The following is a 23,466-nucleotide window of genomic DNA, read 5'->3' as shown; positions in this document are numbered from 1 at the left end:
TCCTGGATCGCAGAGCGAATCCAGCGAGCCAGCGTCGCCTTTGAAGCTGCCTGTCCCTTCTTAGGCCCCTCAGGAATGACGAGCAAAGAGTCCGTTTTCCTAAAGGGGGCTGTCCTGGATATGTAATATCTGAGAGCTCTGACAAGGTCTAATGAATGCAGAGACCTTTCCACCCTATGAACTGGGTGTGGACAAAAGCAAGGGAGGACAATGTCCTCGTTCAAATGAAACGGGGTAAAAACCTTTGGAAGGAAATCCGGGAGAGGGCGCAGAACCACCTTGTCCTGGTGAAAGATCAGAAAAGGCTCGCGGCAAGAGAGTGCTGCCAGTTCTGAAACCCTTCTGATTGACGTAATTGACACTAAGAATGTTACCTTCCAGGACAGAAGAGCAAGGGAGGATTCCTTGAGAGGTTCAAAGGGAGACCTCTGGAGACCGTCCAGAACGAGGTTGAGGTCCCATGGTTCCAGCGGCCGTTTGTACGGGGGAACTAGATGGGAAACACCCTGGAGGAAGGTCTTGACTTGCGGTTTTTGAGCCAGGCGGCATTGGTAGAAGATTGAAAGCGCTGAGACCTGCCCTTTAAAAAGGGAACTGAGAGCCAACCCCGCTTGCAAGCCAGACTGTAGAAAATCGAGAATTCTGGGGATGGCCAGAGGCATAGGCTGGACGTTAGTTTCCCTGCACCATGAAAGGAAGATTTTCCACGTACGGTGGTAAATGCGGGATGAAGCAGGCTTTCGGGTGCTGATCATGGTGGCAATAACCGCGGGGGAGAATCCCGCTCTTGTTAATATCCAGGTCTCAATGGCCATGCCGTCAGCTTCAGGGCTCTGGAGTTCTGATGGGAAATGGGCCCTTGGGTCAGCAAGTCTGGAATGTCTGGAAGGCGCCACGGTGCGTCTGTGAGCATTTATACTAATTCGGCGTACCAGGCGCGCCTGGGCCAGTCCGGTGCCATCAGTATCACCGGGACTCCCTCTGCCTTGATCTTCCTGATTACCCGCGGCAGCAGGGGTAGAGGTGGAAATATGTAAGGCAGGTGGAAGTGGTGCCAGGAGCAGACTAGAGCATCCGCGCCGATGGACTGCGGGTCCCGTGACCTGGCTATGAACGCGGGTACCTTTGCATTCAACCTTGAGGCCATTAGATCCACGTCTGGTGTGCCCCAGCGAGTGCAGATGTGTAGAAACACATATGGGTGGAGGGACCATTCTCCGGCAGCCAGGCCTTGGCGACTCAAAGTCTGCTGCCCAATTCTCTACCCCTGGTATGTGTACCGCCGATATCACTGATCCCGTCGATTCGGCCCAGCTGAGGATCTTGTGGGCCTCGAGATAAGCCACTTTGCTGCGGGTGCCCCCTGCCAATTGATATAGGCTACAGCTGTCGCATTGTCCGATTGGACTCGAATCTGATGACCCGCTAGCAGAGGGCTGAACGCTCTGAGCGCGAGGAAGATCGCGCTGAGTTCCAGGATGTTGATGGGGAAGAAAGACTCCTGGAGCGTCCAACGTCCTTGAGCAGTGTGGTGCTGGTACACTGCTCCCCAGCCTAGGAGGCTGGCGTCCTTGAGCAGTGTGGTGCTGGTACACTGCTCCCCAGCCTAGGAGGCTGGCGTCCGTGGTCAGGACCAGCCAGTTCACTGGGAGAAAAGATCTCCCCTTCGATAGGGATGAGGACCGAAGCCACCAGCGGAGTGTGTACCTGACTGAAAGCGTCAGGTGAAGAGGTCTGTCCAGGGAGAAGGGGCTCTTGTCCCAGGCCGCTAGAAGGGCTAGCTGCAGTGGGCGGAGGTGCAGTTGAGCAAATGGTACTGCTTCCATAGCCGCCACCATCCTGCCGAGCACTTTCATGCTGAATCGAATGGAGCGAGACAGAGGACGTAGAAGGCAGCGTACCGCTCGTTGAAGAGCGAATGCCTTGTCCTGAGGGAGAAGGATCAAGCCCCGACGGGTGTCCAGGGACATGCCCAGAAAAGTGATGGATCGTGATGGGATCGGGGAGGATTTGTCCAGATTCACTAGCCACCCTAAGCGGGATAGGGTGTCCACAGTGATTTGTACGCTGGTTGAGCAGTTGCGGAAGGAGGGGGCCTTGATGAGGAGGTCGTCCAAGTAAGGGAGAACGACTACTCCCCTGGCGTGAAGGACGCTCATGGTGGCCGCCATGACTTTGGTGAAGACCCTTGGTGCGGTGGCAAGGCCGAAGGGTAGAGCTACGAATTGAAAGTGGGAATCCTGAATTGCGAAGCAGAGGAACTTTTGGTGATCTGGGGTGATCGGTATGTGCAGGTACGCGTCCTTGATGTCTATGGAGGCAAGGAATTCCCCTTCGACCATGTATGCAATAATGGACCTTAGGGACTCCATTCTGAATCTCCGTACATGCACATGTTTGTTTAGGTGTTTGAGGTCCAGGATGGGTCGAACTGACCCATCCTTTTTGGGGACCACAAAGCGGTTGGACTAAAAAAAAACCCAAACTTCTCGTCGTCTGGGACAGGTATTATCACTCCTTCTGTTTGGAGCGAGTGGATTGCTGAGAAAAAAGCTTGGCGTCGTTTTCGAGTCTTTGGGGGGTTTGAGAGAAAGAACAGACTCGGGGGTCGGGTCCGAAATTCTATGTGGTAACCGGAAGACACAAGATCTCGCACCCATTTGTCGTCTGAGGCGGCAGCCCAGATATGTTGAAAGAGCCGCAGTCGACCTCCTACAATGAGTGTGTCTTCCGGGGCGCCGAAGGAGTCACGAGGGGGGAAAACGTCGTGGCCGAGTCTGCCTAGTCCTGGACTGTTTCGGTCTAGGCTGCCATGACGAAGTGGGTTTCGGGGAGAGCTGAGAAGGTCGGTCCCTGCGTAGTCCACGGCTGGTGGCGGGGACAGCACGGGATGTCGACCAACCAAATGAGTTCCGAAAGGAGCGGAACGAAGACTGTGGACGTCTGGTGAAGGACGTCCTGGACTTCAGCTGGGGGAGGGAGGTACTCTTTCCTCCCGTGGCGTCAGAAATGAGCTTGTCCAGACGTTCGCCAAACAATCGGTCTGGAAAAAAGGGAAGGCCCGTGAGAGACTTCTTGGAGGCAGAGTCCGCTCGCCATTGTCGGAGCCAGAGAGCTCTACAGATGGCTATGGTATTTGAGGCGGCAAACGCTGCGCAGGTAGCAGCGTCCATGGAGGCCTGGATGAGGTACTCCGCCGCAGCGGCAATTTGAGCTGTTACCGCTGTGAAGGTCTGAGTGAACTGGGATTCCTCAAGCAAAGTGTTAAGGGATTCTGCCCAGACCGAAATCGCCTTTGCGACCCACACAGAGGCAAAGGAGGGCGAGAGGGAGGAACCCGCAGCCTCAAAAGCAGAGCAGGCGAGGTGCTCCACCTGTCTGTCGGGTCCTTAAATGGAAGAACCAACGGGTAAAGACAGGAGTGTCTTTGTGGTAAGGCGGGAGACCGGGGGGGGGTCGACCGAGGGCGGATCGGCCCAGCCCTTAGGGACAGGTGAGGCAAAAGGGTACTGGGACTCCATGAGTTTTCGGTTACCGAAGCGCCTGTCAGGCTTCTCCCTTTGCTTTGTGAGGATATCCTGAAACTCTGGGTGATCAGCGAAAACCTTTTGGGGTTTCCTTGCCCTCTTAAAGGAGACCGCATGGTCAGTAGTAGTGGATCCTCCACATGCAGAGTTTGGTTGATTGCTGCTATAAGGGAGTCTATTGCAGTTTGATCATCTGGGGGTGATGAAACCAAGGAATCCTCCTGGTACAAACAGCATTCTCCCTCCTCCAGCTCTTCAGAAGCCGTGGAGCGTGTGGGAGAGCCTGCCCTGTGTGCTCCCGAGGGAGAGCCCGCTGGAGACACCCGGCCGTGTGCCCTTTTCCTGATCCCTGCAACCGGTGAAGCATGTGCCCAGATTACCTCAGAAGGATCCTCCATAGGGCTATCCTCAGGCTGTGTTCCCGTCCAGGGACCCAGAAGGGTGTGGAGGACGACATTGCATAGCCAGAACCAGGTTCTGTGACAGTTTTTCCATGGATTCGGACAGAAACTGTGCCCATTCCGGTGGGCTGGGGGCCCTAGGCCGGTGGTGGCAGGGGGATCTTGGGGGGCTATAGGGGCACAGGACTCACAGAGAGAAGAGGTGTGTTTGCGTGGTAGCTCAGCGTGGCAGGCAGTGCAGGCTGAGTAATCGACTATGTGGGCCTTAGTACTCTTAGTGCCCTTAGATTTCTGCATGTTCCTAATAGGAGTATGCCAGGAGGGGGAGCAATGCTCAGCAGAGCTACAATTGATAGCAAGCACCTCACCAGAATCAGCCGATGACCCTGTCCTCAGGAAGGCTTAAGCTCTATGAAGATCTCACACGCTTCCCTGGGGGGCGGGGCTTATCGCGGCCGCGGGGCTTAGCGCTAAAAGAGCTGGAAGATGAGTCAGTGTGCCCCCCCTGCTTTGGGTAGTAAAAAAACGGCGGGAAGGGAGCTTCTGAGTTTTCCTCCCTCTCCCTACAGTCAGCACACAGCTTGTCAGTGGTTGTTATCAGCCGGCTTTGCTAGAGCAAATAAACAGAGCAGATAATACACAGGGTGAGTCCCTGAGCCCTGGGTCCTCCCCCTGCCACCTTATCTGCAAGACTTTCTGCAAACAGCAGAACTTCCTCCTCCTGCAGCCAGCAAGCTAGAGAAAGTTAACACTGTGTGTGCAGGATCCTTGCTCCTTGCACATAAATACTGTAAATGGCCTGGGAGCCTTCCCTGCAGCGTCTTTTCTCCCTTTGTCTGGGAAACCAGTCAGGGGGGATCTCACCTTAAAACACTGCTTTCCAGGCAGTGAAAATAGCAGAGCCACCTTGCTGTGTCGGTGTCATATTCAACTCAGAGCCTGCAGAGAGGGGCTGAGGAATTGGGCTATAGGGCACAGGCCTCTACCCTGGGCTTTGGAAAATCGGTGTCTGTGGAACCCGTTGTCCAGCCCAGGATCCAGCGTCGCGGGAGGGGGTACATGTAGGCAACGCTTCACGTTCCTGCCCGTTGATGGTAGTGGGAGATCGGTCCCAAAAGAAAACAGTCGCCCTCAAAAAATAAACCTTGAAAGGAAGTGCCTCCTACAGACACTAAGCTAAAACTGGGCTTGCCTGGCCCGGCCAGGGGGTGTATACTGCAGAGGAGGAGCTATGCTTTTGCATCTACTTCGTGTCCTCCTATGGATAGGCAGCATAACACCCATGGTCCTGTGTCCCCCAATGAGGAATCAGAGAAAGCACGATTTGTGGCATTTTCACAGCAGTTTTTGGGTGTGGATTACACATGCACTTTGTCTACAGCATAGGTTTTTAAAAAAAGGAAAGTTTTATTCCCAAAAAAAAACAAAACACAGCAAAAGCGTTTGCATTTTTTTAACTTTCCTCTTGCTTTTTAATGGATGAAAACACTGCAAAACAATGCAGAGAACTGACATGCTGCAGATTTAAAAAAAGTAGAGCTTGGGGGGGGGGGGGGATAAAGCCAAAAATGTTGCATGTGATGGTAGCTTAAAAGGTGAGTGCACACGATCAGGATTTGCAGCGTTTTGAACACGTTTTCACTGCGTCCAAAATGCTGCATTGTACAGTACAAGCACAGTGGATGGGATTAACAGAAATCCCGTGCCCATGCGTCATGGGTTTCCGAGCCGCAGCATGTAAATAATAAACCAAAATAAATAAAAAGAATAAAGCTGAAGTCCACAGCATCCCAAAGCCTGATCATGGGCACGGGCAGCTGCGGTCTCCTGTCAACAACACTCACAGCTCCACAGGCGAAGGCAAGCTGCATCCAGGATACAGCATGCCCAGATCGTGCGCACATATCCTTACAAAGGATCCTTCAGTGTCCGTCTGATTTGTTAGTTTTCATCCCCTTCCTTAGGGGCACTTTGCACACGACATCGCAGCTGCGATGTCGGTGGGGTCAAATTGAAAGTGACGCACATCCGGCGTCGCAGGCAATATCGTAGTGTGTAAAGCCTTTTTGATACGATTAACGAGCGCAAAATCGTTGTAATCGTATCATCGGTGTAGCGTCGGTCATTTCCATAATTTGGAAATGACCGATGTTACGATGTTGTTCCTCGTTCCAGCGGCATCACACATCGCTGTGTGTGAAGCCGCAGGAGCGAGGAACATCTACCTGCATCCCGTGGCTCACGTCGGCAATGCGGAAGGAAATAGGTAGGCGGGATTTTTAAGTCCTGCTCATCTCCGCCCCTCCGCTCCTATTGGCCACTTGCCGTCGCTATGACGCCGCATGACCCACCCCCTTAGTAAGGAGGCGGATCGCCGGCCAGAGCGACGTCGCAGGGCAGGTGAGTGCATGTGAAGCTGGCGTAGCGATAATGATCGCTACGCCATCTATCACCATGATATCGCAGCTGCGACGGGGGCGGAGACTATCGCGCTCGGCATCGCAAGCATCGGCTTGCGATGTCGCAGTGTGCAAAGTACCCCTTAGAGTGTACAGGAGAATGTGTGTGTGTGTGTGTGAGTATGTGTATGTGTGTATGTATGTGTATGTGTGTATGTGTATGTGTATGTGTGTCTATATATATGTGTGTGTGTATATATAGGTGTGTGTCTATATATAAAAATATATTAATATATATATATTAATATATATATATTAATATATATATATATATATATATATATATATATATATATATATATATATATATATATATATATATATATATATATATATATATATATATATATATATATTATATATATTATACACACACACACGCATATACATGTACACACATACATATACACACACATATTATATATATATATATATATATATATATATATATATACATACATACATACATTCATACATACACACACATATATATGTATGTGTGTATATTTTATATAGATCTAGATATATAGAGAGTGTGTGTGTGTGTGTGTGTGTGTGTATGCACAACAAGCTTTGTGATTTTCATTTGCACTAATGATATATGCAATGTTTATTACATGTACATTTCCATTTTAATCAACTTAAAATTACTATAGAAGTTACTCACTTAATCTTCTCCAGGTATTCATTTGTGTTTTGGTTCGTCATGTTGGACGGACTAATGTGCAGCTTAAAGTCGGGGCCAAAATATTCAAAATAATCGTTGTACGGAAGTTCTGAAAAGTAAAAGCATCAAGTTACATACAAATAAGTAGATGTCTTTCTCAATAACAAAGGACATAGAGAAATTTGGAGGCTGCATTAACATGCATACTGCATATACTACCACAGTACTACAAACTGATCCGAATATTATAATACGGTACTTCCCTGAAAAAAAAAAAAAACGAAAAAAAAAAACTAACTAGTTATGAGCAAAACATGCTAAATATTAAACTTGCAGCAACAAAATTAAGACTTCTCTTGACCATGACCACACATGGGAAGTGCAATATGACAGACTTTACTAGCAACACTCAGGTTTTCCTGTGTCGTTAAGGTTTCTGAGGTGCCGAACCACATCATGTCCCAGACCTCCCCTTCCTGTCCCCTGTACACTCAGGCGATCTTGCAGTATAACTTTCCTTTCTGTCCCCTGTATTTATAACCCATCCTGCAGTACATTGATCACCTTTGTTACAAGCACAACCCGCTGCATCCTTGGTATGTGTTCGGCAGTGAAGGAGGTTCCGGCTCTTCCCGTGACATCATCCTCCACAATAGAAACTCTATTCTAGACAAAGCACAGCTATGCTGACAAGATGCCAGCCAAGAGAGACTGCACTGTGCAGGATTGATCAGTGCCCCTGGAACAATAGGAGAGTTCCAATGGCAATTGAAGAGCAGATGGAGCTAGAGGAGCATCCTTGGGGGCAGAGTATGACATATGTGAAAGAGGTAAGAATTAAAAATAGGTGTTATATTGGCACAAATTAGTAAAACAGGGATCCCCAACATGTAGCAAAGGAGTCACAAGTGGCTTGTGGGACCATGATGTGTGGCTCATGGCTGGTTGCAAATTTGGTGCATTAACACCATGTCTAGCAAACTTGTCAGAACCCTACATATAAGCAGAATTTATGCATATAGTGCCAGTGGGGTTGGTAGATAAATTAAGTACTAAGCTTGACATAGGAGGATACTGCCAGACAGGGGAAGTGGAGTTGGATGCAATAGATGGCGAGTGTGCTGGATACAATAACAAATGAGGATAAGGTGGGAACTCCTGCAGATAACTATACTATCTTGGTGTGATTTTGTGAGGAAGCTTTGGGCTCCAGGTGTCACTAATGTGAAGGAGGAAGGAGCTGGAGGTAACCCCCAATCCTCTCTGAGATGTGGCTCTTGATGTAAAAAAGGTTGAAGATTACTTGATTAAAATGTGTGTAAAAACATTAACATATGTTAGGGATGGAAAAAAAACAAAATAACAAAAAAGAAGCCTAAGGCTATGTGCGCACTAGAAATGTGAAGTTTCTCAAGAAAATTTCTTGAGAAACTTCTGCCAGTGAAAGAATTCCGGACCTGCGGAAAAAATCCGCACCAAATCCGCATGCGGTTTTGCCGCGGTTTTGCCATGGATTTACCGCAGGTTTGTCCCTGCAATAAATAATAAAGATAATCGATAGACAGATAATGGATAGAGGGAAAGATGGATAGATGAATAGATAGATAGATAGATGAATAGATAGATAGATAGATAGATAGAGGGATAGATAGATAGATAGATGAGAAAAACCTATATAATGTTCCACCTCCCTGCATTTTCTAAGCTGGCACCCTTTAGTGACTTTCATGTGGCACTAAAGGGTGCTTAGCCTTGTATTTAGCCATAAAATAAATAAATAAAAAAAAAAACGACGTGAGGTCCCCCCATTTTTTGTAGCCAGCTAGGGTAAAGCAGACGGCTGCAGCCTGCAGACCACCGCTGGCAGCTTCACCTTGGCTGATAATCCAAAACAGTGGGCACCCCACGCTGTTATTTTAAATTATATAAATAATTTAAAACAAAAAACGTGCGGTCCCCCCCATATTGGATCACCAGGCAAGGTAAAGCGGACAGCTGGGGTCTGATATTCTCAGACTAGGGAGGTCCACTGTTATTGGACACTCCCCAGCCTAAAAATAGCAGGCCGCAGCCGCCCCAGAAGTGGCGCATCCATTAGACGTGCCAATCCTGGCGCTTTGCCCCAAGCTCATCCCGCGCCCTGGTGCGTTGGCAAACGGGGTAATATATGGGGTTGATGCCAGATGTGTAATGTCACCTGGCATCAAGCCCTGGGGTTGGTGAGGTCAGGCGTCTATCAGATACCCGACATCACCAACCCAGTCAGTAATAATTAAAAAATAGACAACAAAAAAAGTTTTATTTGAAAAAACACTCCCCAAAACATTCCCTCTTTAACCAATTTATTGAAAAGAGCACAATCAATTCCACGTCCGGCGTAATCCAATAAGTGGGGGGGGGGCACGGCGATCCATACCATAGTCGCTGTCCCAGTCAATGAAGAACAGAATGTTCCCCATTGGCTGGGAGAGCAATGCAGTGACCTGAGCTAACATCAATAGGTCAGCTCAGGTCACTGCAAGGGATGACGAGCGCTGCCATCAGGAGCATAGATGAGATCATTACCTTCTGTGATCATCTCCTGTACTGCTGACGTCAGCGCTGTCACTGACTTCTATGCCCGCCGCGTTGTCAGAAGTATCGCGAGAGCCCGTGACGTCACCGCTAGTGACAGTCTCGGGCCGCTCGCGAGACGGGCATAGACAGCAGTGACCGCGATGACGTCAGGAGGCAGGAGATCGTCACAGCAGGTAATGATCTCACCTCCTGACAGCAGCGATAGTCATCCCCGCGGCTCCCAGCACTGCAGGATGTCAGTGTCTGCCTGCGCTGCCGCGTGACAGGCTGCTGACACTGCGGGCAGACACTGACACCCTGCAGTGCAGGCAGCCGCGAGGCCGGAGCAGGACACAGACTGCACGGGCACCTGGAGGTCGCACGGAAGTGCTTCTGTGCGGCGTCCAGGGAGTGCGACGTCTGTGTTTACTCTGCTCCGCCTCCTCTTCCTGGCATAATGACATCGCTTCCTGCAAAACCGCAGGCAGCGATGAGCATTCCCGCAGGTAATTCGCGGCTATTCCGGTGGTATACCGCACATCATTGCTACCTGCGGAATACCCCCGGAATACCGCAGGTACCTGCGGAAATTAATGGACATGCACATTTTCTCAAGAAAGTTTCTCGAGAAAATTTTCTCAAGAAATTTTCTTGAGAAAAATCCGCACAGTGCGCACAACTATTTTTTTTTCATATTGAATTTCAAGGGAAATGTCTGCACAAAGATTGCAGACATTTCTCAAGAAGTTTCCGGGGCAAATCCGCGGGTAAATCCGCAGGTAAAAAGCTCTAGTGCGCACATAGCCTAAAAAGTGCAACTATCCCAAAATAAAATAAAAAAAAAAACCCCGAACTACCTACCATTGGGGATCTCTGTGTCTAGTGCAACAGCAGTTTCATATGTCCAGCAGCGGGCCACATTCCTGATTGTATAGCCACCACCACCCAACATCAACAAGGGAAGGTTGAATGTCTTCATAAACTCCACACACTTAGCATGTCCTAGAAATTAAGCATTTCCTCATTAGTAGAGACAGCAGTTGTCAAGACATAAATAGTATAGCGTGTATAGTATGTAAAGGGAATCAAAGCACAACTTTCAGAGCACTTTAACGTTGGGGTTTGTCCTTTATGAGCAGTTGAACTTTACTTCATCAACCTGCACGTGAGTAATATGGCAATATAAAAGGCAACCTAAAGTTATAAAATTGAAAAACTAAAATATTTAGAATGTGTCCTCATTCGATCACCGATATTTTTACTTAGCCTCACTGACCTTGTATCTTATTCAGTACAACTAGGAAACATCTTAATCTACAGTACATAGACCACATCCTACAGTTATCAGGAACACTGCGGACTAATTCTACATTTACACATCTAGAGTCTTGAGTATTGACTAGTCGTGGGTCTCCTAACCCGAACGCGACAGTGTCATACCTATGAGGCTGTCCAAGTCAGGTCAGAAGAGACGTAGCACGTTCCTGCATCATGGTCCATAGTTGGGACTAACGCAAAAATGTGTGAATATGGCATAAAACTGGTGTTCGCATAGAAAAGGGGCGTTATTAGTAATTTCATTGATGGTAGAATCAATTCCACAGTTATAGTAGGATTTTTGTGTACTCACCATAAAATCTCTTTCTCTGAGTCTTCATTGGGGGACACAGGACCATGGGTTATGCTGCTGTCACTAGGAGGCTGACACTAAGTAAACATTAAAAGTTAGCTCCTCCCTAGCAGTATACACCCCGAGCCGGAGGCGGGCTCAGATCAGTTTGGTGCACAAGCAGTAGGAGGAGTACCAGAATCACCATACATAAAACAAAGTTATAACTAAAATAATGCAGCCGTGCGAACAAGAGGTCTATGAACAAATGGCAGGCAAATGCAATTTAACAACCAAAAAACCAAGCAGGGTGGGTGCTGTGTCCCCCAATGAAGACTCAGAGAAAGATTTTACGGTGAGTACACAAAAATCCTACTTTCTCTATCGTTTCATTGGGGGACACAGGACCATGGGACGTCCAAAAGCAGTCCCTGGGCGGGAATACAGAAGCACCGCAGATAGGAAGAAAACAACGACCTCCCTCGGCGGGCTTGAACTATAATTGAATGCTGTCACCCTATTACAGGTGTGCAACTGCTGCCTGCAAGACCTTTCTCCCAAGACTAGCATCTGCCGATGCTTGGGTGTGAACATGGTAGAACCTAGTAAAGGTATGCAGGCTGGACCAGGTGGCGGCCTTGCAGACCTGGTCGGCCGACGCCTGATGCCTAATCGCACAAGAGGCTCCCACTGCTCGGGTAGAGTGCGCCCGTACCCCCCGTGGCGGAGACTTGTCCCGAATCAGATAGGCCTCTGATATGGCAGAACGGATCCATCTGGCAATTGTGGCTTTGGATGCAGATTCACCCCTCTTGGGACCAGAAAGACAAACAGACCATCCGACTTACGGAACGGCGCGGTTCTGGAGATATAAATTCTAAGGGCGCGCACCAGGTCCAGGGTGTGCAAGGACCTTCCCAAGCCGTGAGAGGAGCCGGGACAGAAGGACGGAAGGACAATTTCTTCGTTTAGATGGAACGGGGAGACCACCTTTGGGAGAAAGGAGGGATCTGGCCGGAGAACCGCTTTGTCCTGGTGAAAAATCAAAAAGGGGGCACGACAAGAGAGAGCTGCCAGCTCTGACGTCCTGCGAATAGAAGTGATGGCAACGAGGAACACCACCTTCCAAGACAGGTGAGAAAGGGAAGAATCCCGCAAGGGCTCGAAGGGGGAACCCTGAAGCGACCCTAGGACTAGATTAAGGTCCCACGGTTCTAGAGGCCGACGATACGGCGGGGCCAGGTGGGCCACTCCCTGGATGAAGGTCTTAACCTGTGGACGAGAGGCCAGTGGCTTCTGAAACAGGATTGACAACGCCGATACCTGGCTCTTTAGTGTTGCGAGCGAGAGACCCGCATCTAGGCCAGACTGCAAGAATGCCAATAGGGAAGGAAGGGAGAAGGCGAGAGGAGAAGAAATACTGTGCTCTTCACACCACCTGAAGAAGACCTTCCATGTGTGGTAGTATATTCTTGATGAAGATGGCTTCCTGGCCCTAATCATTGTCTGTATCACTCTTGAAGAAAAACCAGCCTGAGCTAGAACCCAGGATTCAATGGCCAGGCCGTCAAATTTAGGACCTTTGAGTTCTGATGGAAAAGAGGTCCCTGCTGCAGGAGATCTGGACGGTCTGGAAGACGCCACGGAGCGTCTGCGAGGAGCTGAGTGAGTTCCGCGAACCATGCTCGCCTGGGCCAGTCCGGAGCCACTAGGATGACTGGTATTCCTTGTCTTGATCTTCTTGAGGACCCTCGGGATCAGAGGGAGCGGAGGGAAGATGTACGGGAGACTGAACTGGCTCCATGACAGGGTGAGGAGGTCGACACCTAAAGCCAAGCGGTCGCGGCACCGCGCTACAAATTGCAGAACCTGACAGTTGAACCGGGAGGCCATTAGGTCCACATCCGGAACTCCCCATCTGTCGCAGATCTGGTTGAAGACTTCCCGGTTGAGGGACCATTCTCCGGAGGCGAGGCCTTCCCTGCTGAGGAAGTCCGCCGCCCAATTGTCCACGCCTGGGATGTGTACCGCTGAGATCAGGGAGTGATGACGCTCGGCCCAGTGCAAAATCTTCCTGACTTCTCGCATCGCCCCGACACTTCTTGTGCCGCCTTGGTGGTTGATGTACGCCACCGCCGTCGCATTGTCCGACTGGATCCTGACCGGGCAACCCTGTACTAGGTGCCGAAACTGCTGCAAAACTAGCCGGATGGCTCTTATCTCCAGAATGTTGATCGGGAGACAACTCTCCCGCGGTGTCCATCGGCCTTGCGCTGTGTGATGCCGAAACACTGCCCCCCAGCCCTGGAGACTGGCGTCGGTGGTCACTATCTTCCAGTGGAGCGGGAGGAATGACCTTCCTGACGCGAGGTTGCGTTGATTGAGCCACCAACTGAGGGAGTGGCGGGTCTCCGGCGAAAGATGAAACCTGCGGTCCAGAGAAAAGGGGAGATCTGTCCCACTTCAGCAAGGCCAGCTGGAGGGCCCGGAGGTGGAACTGTGCAAAGGGTACCGCTTCCATCGCCGCCACCATACGACCGAGGACTCGCATGCCGAACCTGATGGAAACTTGGCGCTGACGCCGGAGAGCGCGGAGGCCTCGTTGCAGGGAGGACATCTTCTCCTGTGTGAGGAAAACTCACCCTTGGGTGGTATCGAATACCATGCCTAAAAAGGTGATCCGTCGGGCCGGGGTCAGAGAGGACTTCTTCCGATTGATCAGCCACCCTAACCGTGAAAGGGTGTCGATCGTGACCTGAACCCCAAGACGACAGTCTTCGAAAGAAGAACCCTTGATCAACATATCGTCCAAGTACGGGATGACCATAACACCCCTGGAATGTAGGACGGACATGGCAGCCGCCATGATCTTCGTAAAGACTCTGGGGGCGGATGCGAGGCCGAAAGGAAGAGCAGTGAACTGGAAGTGATCTTCCGCTATCGCAAAGCAGAGGAACTGTTGGTGAGAGGTGGCTATAGGGACGTGAAGATAGGCGTCTTGAATATCCAGCGATGCCAGGAATTCGCCGACCTCCATGGACGCGATCACGGACCGGAGTGACTCCATTCGAAACGGCCGAGGTCTCACCGACCTGTTTAGAAGCTTTAGGTCGAGGACAGGGCGGACAGAGCCGTCCTTCTTGGGGACCACGAAAAGGTTGGAATAGAACCCCTTGAAACGTTCTGCGGGAGGGACTGGTACCACAACTCCGGCTTGGAGGAGGGAGTCTATAGAGTGAAAGAACGCGCGAGCCCGCGCGGGAGACTCGGGAGGGCGAGATAGGAAAGAAGGGAATTTTGTTTACTTACCGTAAATTCCTTTTCTTCTAGCTCCTATTGGGAGACCCAGACAATTGGGTGTATAGCTTCTGCCTCCGGAGGCCACACAAAGTATTACACCTTAAAAAGTGTAACCCCTCCCCTCTGCCTATACACCCTCCCGTGGATCACGGGCTCCTCAGTTTTGGTGCAAAAGCAGGAAGGAGAAAACTTATAAATTGGTCTAGGGTAAATGCAATCCGAAGGATGTTCGGAGAACTGCAAACCATGAACCAAAAGAACAAATCAACATGAACAACATGTGTACACAAAAAAACAACCAGCCCGAAGGGTACAGGGGCGGGTGCTGGGTCTCCCAATAGGAGCTAGAAGAAAAGGAATTTACGGTAAGTAAACAAAATTCCCTTCTTTGTCGCTCCATTGGGAGACCCAGACAATTGGGACGTCCAAGAGCAGTCCCTGGGTGGGTAAACGAATACCTCAATAAAAAGAGCCGAAAAAACGGCCCCCTCTTACAGGTGGGCAACCGCCGCCTGAAGGACTCGCCTACCTAGACTGGCGTCTGCCGAAGCATAGGTATGCACTTGATAGTGTTTCGTGAAAGTGTGCAGACTAGACCACGTAGCTGCCTGACACACCTGCTGAGCCGTAGCCCGGTGCCGCAATGCCCAGGACGCACCCACGGCTCTGGTAGAATGGGCTTTCAGCCCTGAAGGAAGCGGAAGCCCAGAAGAACGGTAGGCTTCGAGAATCGGTTCCTTGATCCACCGAGCCAAGGTTGACTTGGAAGCCTGCGAGCCCTTACGCTGGCCAGCGACAAGGACAAAGAGCGCATCTGAACGACGCAGGGGCGCCGTGCGAGACACGTAGAGCCGGAGTGCTCTCACAAGATCCAAAGAGTGCAAATCCTTTTCACACTGGTGAATTGGATTAGGGCAAAATGAAGGCAAGGAGATATCCTGATTGAGATGAAAAGGGGATACCACCTTAGGGAGAAATTCCGGGACCGGACGCAGAACCACCTTATCCTGGTGAAACACCAGGAAGGGGGCTTTGCATGACAGCGCTGCTAGCTCAGACACTCTCCGAAGTGATGTGACTGCCACTAGGAAGGCCACCTTCTGCGAAAGACGTGATAGAGAGACATCCCGCAGCGGCTCGAAAGGTGGTTTCTGAAGAGCCGTTAGCACCCTGTTAAAATCCCAGGGTTCCAGCGGACGCTTGTAAGGTGGGACTATGTGGCAAACTCCCTGCAGGAACGTGCGGACCTGCGGAAGCCTGGCTAGGCGCTTTTGAAAAAACACGGAGAGCGCCGATACTTGGCCCTTGAGAGAGCCAAGTGACAAACCCTTGTCCATTCCGGATTGAAGGAATGAAAGAAAAGTGGGTAAGGCAAACGGCAATGGAGTAAAACCGTTATCAGAGCACCAGGATAGGAAGATTTGCCAAGACCTATAATAGATCTTGGCGGACGTAGGCTTCCTGGCCTGTCTCATGGTGGCAATGACATCCTGAGATAACCCTGAAGACGCTAGGAGCCAGGACTCAATGGCCACACAGTCAGGTTGAGGGCCACAGAATTCAGATGGAAAAACGGGCCTTGTGACAGCAAGTCTGGGCGGTCTGGAAGCGCCCACGGTTGACCCACCGTGAGATGCCACAGATCCGGGTACCACGACCGCCTCGGCCAGTCTGGAGCGACGAGAATGGCGCGACGGCAGTCGGACCTGTTCTTGCGTAACACTCTGGGCAGCATCGCCAGAGGAGGAAACATATAAGGCAGTCGAAACTGCGACCAATCCTGAACCAACCAACGCATCCGCCGCCAGAGCTCTGTGATCCTGAGACCGTGCCATGAATGTCGGGACTTTGTTGTTGTGCCGTGACGCCATGAGATCGACGTCCGGCGTTCCGCAGCGGCGACAGATCTCTCGAAACACGTCTGGGTGCAGAGACCATTCCCCCGCGTCCATGCCCTGACGACTGAGAAAATCTGCTTCCCAGTTTTCTACGCCCGGGATGTGAACTGCGGAGATGGTGGAAGCTGTGGCTTCCACCCACTGCAGAATCCGTCGGACTTCCTGGAAGGCTTGACGACTGCGAGTGCCGCCTTGGTGGTTGATGTATGCGACGGCAGTGGCGTTGTCCGACTGGATACGGATCTGCCTGCCCTCCAGCCACCGATGAAAAGCCAATAGGGCTAGATACACTGCCCTTATCTCCAGAATATTGATCTGAAGGGATGACTATCGGAGTCCAGGTTCCCTGAGCCCTGTGGTGGAGAAAAACCGCTCCCCACCCTGACAGGCTCGCGTCCGTGGTGACCACAGCCCAGGTTGGGGGTAGGAAGGATTTTCCCTGCGACAGAGATGTGGGTAGGAGCCACCACTGAAGTGACGTCTTGGTTGCAAGGGAAAGAGACGTTCCTGTCGAGGGAAGCCGAACTCTTGTCCCATTTGCGGAGAATGTCCCATTGGAGTGGCCGAAGATGGAATTGCGCGAACGGGACTGCCTCTATAGCTGCCACCATCTTCCCCAGGAAGTGCATGAGGCGCCTTAAGGGGTGTGACTGACTCCGAAGAAGGGATTGAACCCCTGCCTGCAGAGAAAGCTGTTTGTCTCTCGGAAGCTTGACTAACGCTTGCTGGGTATGAAACTCCATCCCAAGGTACGTCAGTGATTGGGTCGGTGTCAACTTGGATTTCGGGAAGTTGATGATCCACCCGAACCGCTGGAGAGTCGCCAGAGCGACAGATAGACTTTGTTGACACGCCACCCGAGACGGGGCCCTGACTAGGAGATCGTCCAAGTAGGGAATCACCGAGTGGCCCTGAGAATGCAGGACCGCCACAACGAATGCCATGACTTTGGTGAAAACCCGTGGTGCTGTCGCCAAGCCGAAAGGCATTGCCACGAACTGGAGGTGTTCGTCCCCGATGGCGAAACGTAGGAAACGATGCTCGGGTGCGATCGGTACATGGAGATAAGCATCCTTGATGTCGATCGATGCTAGGAAGTCTCCTTGTGACATTGAGGCGATGACCAAGCGGAGAGATTCCATCCGGAACCGTCTGGTTCTCACATGTCTGTTGAGCAGCTTGAGGTCCAGAACGGGACGGAATGACCTATCCTTTTTTGGCACCACAAACAAGTTGGAGTAAAATCCGCGCCCACGTTCCTGAAGGGGAACGGGGATCACAACTCCTTCCATCTTTAGTGCGTCGGCCTGAGCGGGGGGTTGGAGAAGTTCTGAAGAAGCGAGCCGCAGGACGAGAGCTGAACTCTATCCTGTAACCATGAGACAGAATGTCTCTCACCCATCGGTCTTGAACATGTGGCCACCAGGCGTTGCCAAAGCGGGAGAGCCTGTCACCGACCGAGGATGCGGTCAGGGGAGGCCGAGAGTCATGAGGAAGCCGTCTTGGAGACAGTGCCTCCTGCGGCCTTTTGTGGGCGAGACTTGGATCGCCACGCATAGGAGTTCCTCTGGCCTTTCTCCGGCCTGTTGGACGAAGAGGACTGGGACTTGGCGGAGGGACGAAAGGACCGAAATCTCGATTGAACCTTTCTCTGTTGAGGTCTCTTAGGTTTGGCCTGGGGTAAGGAGGAATCCTTTCCTTTGGATTTCTTAATAATCTCATCCAATCGTTCGCCAAACAAACGGTCGCCAGAAAACGGCAAACCGGTTAAGAACCTCTTGTAAGCCGAATCTGCCTTCCATTCGCGCAGCCACATGGCCCTGCGGACTGCCACAGAGTTAGCGGATGCTACAGCTGTACGGCTAGCAGAGTCCAGGACGGCGTTCATGGCGTAGGATGAAAAGGCTGACGCCTGAGAGGTCAAAGACGCAACTTGCGGAGTAGAATTACGTGTGACAGCATTAATCTCAGTCAGATAAGCCGAGATAGCTTGGAGTGCCCACACGGCTGCAAAGGCCGGGGCAAAAGACGCGCCCGTGGCCTCATAGATGGACTTCACCAGGAGCTCAATCTGTCTGTCAGTGGCATCTTTTAGCGATGAGCCATCTGCAACAGACACCACGGATCTAGCCGCCAATCTTGAGACTGGAGGATCCACCTTGGGACAGTGAGCCCAACCCTTAACGACTTCAGATGGGAAGGGGTAACGCGTGTCAGTGAGGCGCTTAGTAAAGCGCTTGTCCGGGACCGCTCTGGGCTTCTGGACAGCGTCCCTGAAGTTAGAGTGATCAAAAAACGTATTGCGAGTACGTTTGGGGAACCTAAACTGGTGTTTCTCCTGCTGAGACGCCGACTCCTCTACAGGAGGAGGCGGGGGAGAGAGATCTAACACCTGGTTGATGGACGAGATAAGATCATTTACTAAGGCGTCCCCCTCAGGTGTATCAAGGTTAAGGGCGACGTCAGGGTCAGAGCCCTGAGCTGCGACGTCCGCCTCGTCCTCCAGAGAGTCCTCAAGCTGGGATCCCGAGCAGCGAGAGGAAGTCGGGGAAGAGTCCCAGCGAGACCGCTTAGCCGGTCTAGGACTACGGTCCAGGCAGGAGTCCTCCGCCTGAGACCGAGGGGCCAACCTATGAGCGCGCTGTGGCGCGGACCGAGAGGGGCCTGGAGGCGACGAGCCAACAGGGGCCGGGGCCTGTGAAGGGTCCGGTCTGGACTGCAAAGCCTCTAGCAGCTTAGAAGACCATTTGTCCATAGACTGTGTAATGGATTGAGAAAGGGACTCAGAGGTTCTCAGCAAAAGAGGCGAACTCTGTCCCTGCAGCCTGGTCAGGGGGAGCAGGGGGGTCTACATGAGCCGAGGGGCCCACCAGTGTCCGAGGCTCCGGCTGAGCAAGCGAAACAGTGGTCGAGCATTGCTCACAGTGAGGGTAGGTGGAACCCGCAGGTAACATAGCCCCACAAGAGGTACAGGCCGCAAAAAAAACCTGTGCCTTAGCAGCTTTGCTCCTTGTGGACGACATGCTGTTGTCTCCTAGGAGAGTGATCACTGAGGGTATATGGGAAAGGGGTATACAGCCCACCGAACAGATAGATATAGATATATACGTATCTAATCCGGCACCCTAGGGGGACCAGCACCGGGTGACCGGTGTGGCTTACCGACCGCTAACGAGCGGAGTGTGTCCTCCAGATTCCCTGCCTTGGATCCCCCGGAGCTGCATAGCTGTTCACTGAGAATCCTCCACCGGCAGAATGCCAAAGAATGGCTGCCAGAGCTCTCAGGGGAGGAGTGGAGCCGTGGGCGGCGCCAGCAAAGTGCAGGAATCTGGGGTCCCCACAGTGATCAGTGAGGGGGGAGGAAACATGCAGGATGCTCCAGCCCTCACATCCGACGTCAGGCCGGTAATCCCGCCCTTACCCCTGACAGGCAGGCCCGGGGGCGGGATTTTTGCGACTAGGCCGCGATGAAGCCGGGGACTAAATTTGAGACCGCGCCCGACAAGCAGGCACGGTCGGCGCGGAAGTCCACCGGCCTCCTGAATTCAGCAGCCGCCGCGGCTTCCGGGAAGAAGGTGCGCTCCCTGCACAGTCCCCTATGGGGACACAGAGTACCTTTGAGTTGCAGGGCCCGGTCCCTGAGATTGAAGAGGCTCCGGTCCGGCAGATTCCCACAGGGGCTGCGGATGGAGCACGGTCCCAGTAAATGGATGACCGCTTAGGATCCCACTTCTCCCAGAGCCGCTTAAGGGATGGTGAAGGAGACGGCATGTGGCTCCAGCCTCTGTACCCGCAATGGGTACTTCAACCTTAACAACACCGCCGACGTAGTGGGGTGAGAAGGGAACATGCCGGGGGCCCCGTGGGGGCCCTCTTTTCTTCCAACCGACATAACTAAGTTGAGAATGCATGAGTGGATGTGTGCCTCCTTCCACACAAAGCATAAAACTGAGGAGCCCGTGATCCACGGGAGGGTGTATAGGCAGAGGGGAGGGGTTACACTTTTAAAGTGTAATACTTTGTGTGGCCTCCGGAGGCAGAAGCTATACACCCAATTGTCTGGGTCTCCCAATGGAGCGACAAAGAAAAACGTCTCGGCGGTCAGAGGGATCCACACATGCTGGAAACGAGACAGACGCCCTCCCACGAGACTGGCGCTGTTGCGCGCCGACCGCGAGTCACTTGGAGGAGCGTCGTCGGTAACCGGAAGAGGATTTCGTGGACTGGCGGGGACGTGAACGCCAGGTGGGATTGGTTTTGAATGACGGGGTCCTCCTATCTCTCGGAGGAGAGCGGCTTTTTTGCGGCTGGGGAGTGGAGTTGAAGCTGCGAAAGGGCCGGAAACGAGCGGTGGGGCGCCGATTCTGGAAGCGCTTGGGGCGCAATTGGGGGAGAGATGTACTCTTTCCTCCCGTCGCATCGGAGATCAACTGGTCCAGCTTATCTCCGAAAAGACGTTCCCCTAGGAAGGGCAGGGAAGTCAGTGACTTCTTAGAGGCCGGATCCGCGTTCCAGGACCAGAGCCAGAGGGCTCGACGGATGGCCACATTGTTGCTGGCGGCCTGGGCCGTGCAATTGGCAGATGCCAGGGCTGCATTGAGCAGGTAGTCACCCGCGAGGGAAATCTGCGAGGCGATGAGGACCAGGTCCGGATTGGCAGGAATGGCGCGGAGTCCGCAACGTAGCGTGTCCGCCCAGGACATCAGTGCCTTGGCAACCCAAACCGAGGCAAAGGCCGGTGAGAGGGATGTGCCCGCTGCCTCGAAGGCGGAACAGGCCAACCTGTCAATCGTACGGTCCGTGGGGTCTTTGAGAGACGTACCGTTAGCGAGTGGAAGGACTGTGTGAGAAGACAGGCGGGAGATTTGGGGGGGGGGGTCGACCACAGGGGAGCCTGCCCAATCCTTTCGAAGACCCTCAGGAAAGGGGTAATGCAAATCAATGGACTTACCGCTGGTAAATACCTTGTCCGGCTGTTGCCTGTGGCTGCGCAGTAACTCAGCGAATTCTGGATGTCCGCTGAATGCGCTTTGGGCCCGCTTCATCCGCTTAAACGAGACCTGGGTGCTCTGAGAGGAGACGGGGTCCACCTGTACCTTTAGGGTCTGGTTTACTGCTTCTATCAGGCTATTCGCCATATGCCGAATATCAGCCGCCTGCTCTGAGTCCAGCAGGGGTGCTGCATCGGAATAATCATCGGAGTGGTCAGAAGTCTCCCCGGAGGAATGATGGTCTGGACCTGGGGATGAAGGTGAAACCTGGCGGGTCCGCTTCTGAGCAGCTGAGGAGGTCCCTGCGACGGGGCTCACATGCTCCGGGGGCGATTGCGTCAGGTCTGCGGGAGTCTGGGCGAGCGACGGCAGCAGGCGCAGTGCTTGCGCGATGGTCCGAGAAGCCTCAGAGAGGGAATCTACGGACTGGGACAGGGATGCTAGCCATTCGGGGGGCCGGGACGCAGGGCCCTGTAGCATCTGGCGCTGTGGCGCCTGCGGTATCAGAAGCGTCGGCCGAGGGGTCCTGCGGCGGCTGCGAGTCTGAAGAACAGACGGAGCATAGTGGGGCGTCCTGGCCTTGGGTAAATTTGGTCTTGCAGGAGGAGCATGCAAAAAAGAGAATTTTGTTACTTACCGTAAATTCTTTTTCTCATAGTTCTGTATTGGGAGGCCCAGACCATGGGTGTATAGCTTCTGCCTCCGGAGGACACACAAAGTACTACACTTAAAAGTGTAGCTCCTCCCTCTGAGCTTATACACCCCCTGGTAGCCAGTCCTAGCCAGTTTAGTGCAAAAGCTGAAGGAGAATAGCCACCCACAAGTAGAACCGAGTAAGAACCGGAACAACCGGAGACTCTGTCCACGACAACAGCCGGTGATAACACACGGAACAAGAAAATTGCCAACAGGCAACAGGGAGGGAGCTGGGTCTCCCAATACGGAACTATAAGAAAAAGAATTTACGGTAAGTAACAAAATTCTCTTTCTTTATCGTTCCTTTGGGAGACCCAGACCATGGGACGTTCCAAAGCTGTCCCTGGGTGGGAATAAACAGAAAAAACTAAGAAGTAGGCGGAGCCTAACTTCACAAGTGGGCAACAGCCGCCTGAAGGATGCGTCTGCCCAAGCTCGCATCTGCTGAAGCATGAGCATGCACTTGGTAGTGCTTCGAAAAGGTATGCAGGCTAGTCCAAGTGGAAGCCTGACAGACTTGTTGAGCCGTAGCCTGGTGCCTAAAACCCCAAGAGGCACCGACAGCTCTGGTCGAGTGTGCTTTGATCCCCGGCGGGGGAGGCACCTGAGTACTCTGGTAGGCGTCCGAAATGGTCGATCTAATCCAACGGGCCAAGGTCGGCTTAGAAGCAGAGAGACCCTTGCGCCGCCCTGTGGTTAGCACAAAAAGAGAGGTGCACCGCCTAAGAGCAGCGGTGCGAGACACAGATACGGAGAGCACGCACCAGATCTAGAGTATGCAGCGCTTTCTCAAAGCGATGAACAGGGGCCGGACAGAAGGAAGGCAAGGAAATATCCTGGTTAAGGTGGAAGGGAGAGACCACCTTAGGAAGAAAGTCCGGGGTCGGACGGAGAACTACCTTGTCTTGGTGAAAAAAAACAAAAAAGGTGACTCCGAGGAGAGCGCAGCCAAAATCAGAGACTCTCCTGAGAGAAGTTATGGCAACTAGAAAGGCCACCTTTTGAGAAAGACGATACAAAGAAACCTCCCTAAGGGGCTCGAAAGGGGGTTTCTGCAGTACCGTGAGGACCAAGTTAAGGTCCCAGGGATCCAAGGGCCGCCGATAAGGCGGAATGATGTGAGACGCACCTTGCATGAAGGTGCGGACCTGAGCCAGCCGGGCGAGACGCCGCTGGAACAGCACTGATAGAGCTGAGACTTGTCCCTTGAGAGAGTTGAGGGACAGTCCTAGCTGCAGACCGGACTGTAAAAAAGACAGAAGGGTCGGCAACGAGAATGGCCAAGGAGAATGGCCGGAAGAGCGACACCAGGACAGGAAAATTTTCCAAGTCCTGTGATAGATCTTGACGGAGGAAGACTTA

General features: G+C 52.3%; 1 protein-coding gene across 1 annotated transcript in view; it reads right to left on the bottom strand.

The window, feature by feature from the left end:
- Window positions 1-23,466, bottom strand: part of HDAC1 (histone deacetylase 1) — a 146,885-nt gene that overhangs the window by 34,713 nt on the left and 88,706 nt on the right. The window contains exons 9-10 of the mRNA XM_075336155.1: window positions 10,472-10,612; window positions 7,055-7,163 (exon numbers count right to left, since the gene is read on the bottom strand). Coding sequence (XP_075192270.1) covers window positions 7,055-7,163; window positions 10,472-10,612 — 250 coding nt within the window. The remainder of the gene's footprint in view (window positions 1-7,054; window positions 7,164-10,471; window positions 10,613-23,466) is intronic.

This window comes from Anomaloglossus baeobatrachus, chromosome 2 (genome assembly GCF_048569485.1).
Source record: "Anomaloglossus baeobatrachus isolate aAnoBae1 chromosome 2, aAnoBae1.hap1, whole genome shotgun sequence".
Lineage (NCBI taxonomy): Eukaryota > Metazoa > Chordata > Amphibia > Anura > Aromobatidae > Anomaloglossus > Anomaloglossus baeobatrachus.
Note: the sequence above shows the minus strand (reverse complement) of the source record. Positions and strands in the feature narration are given on the sequence as shown.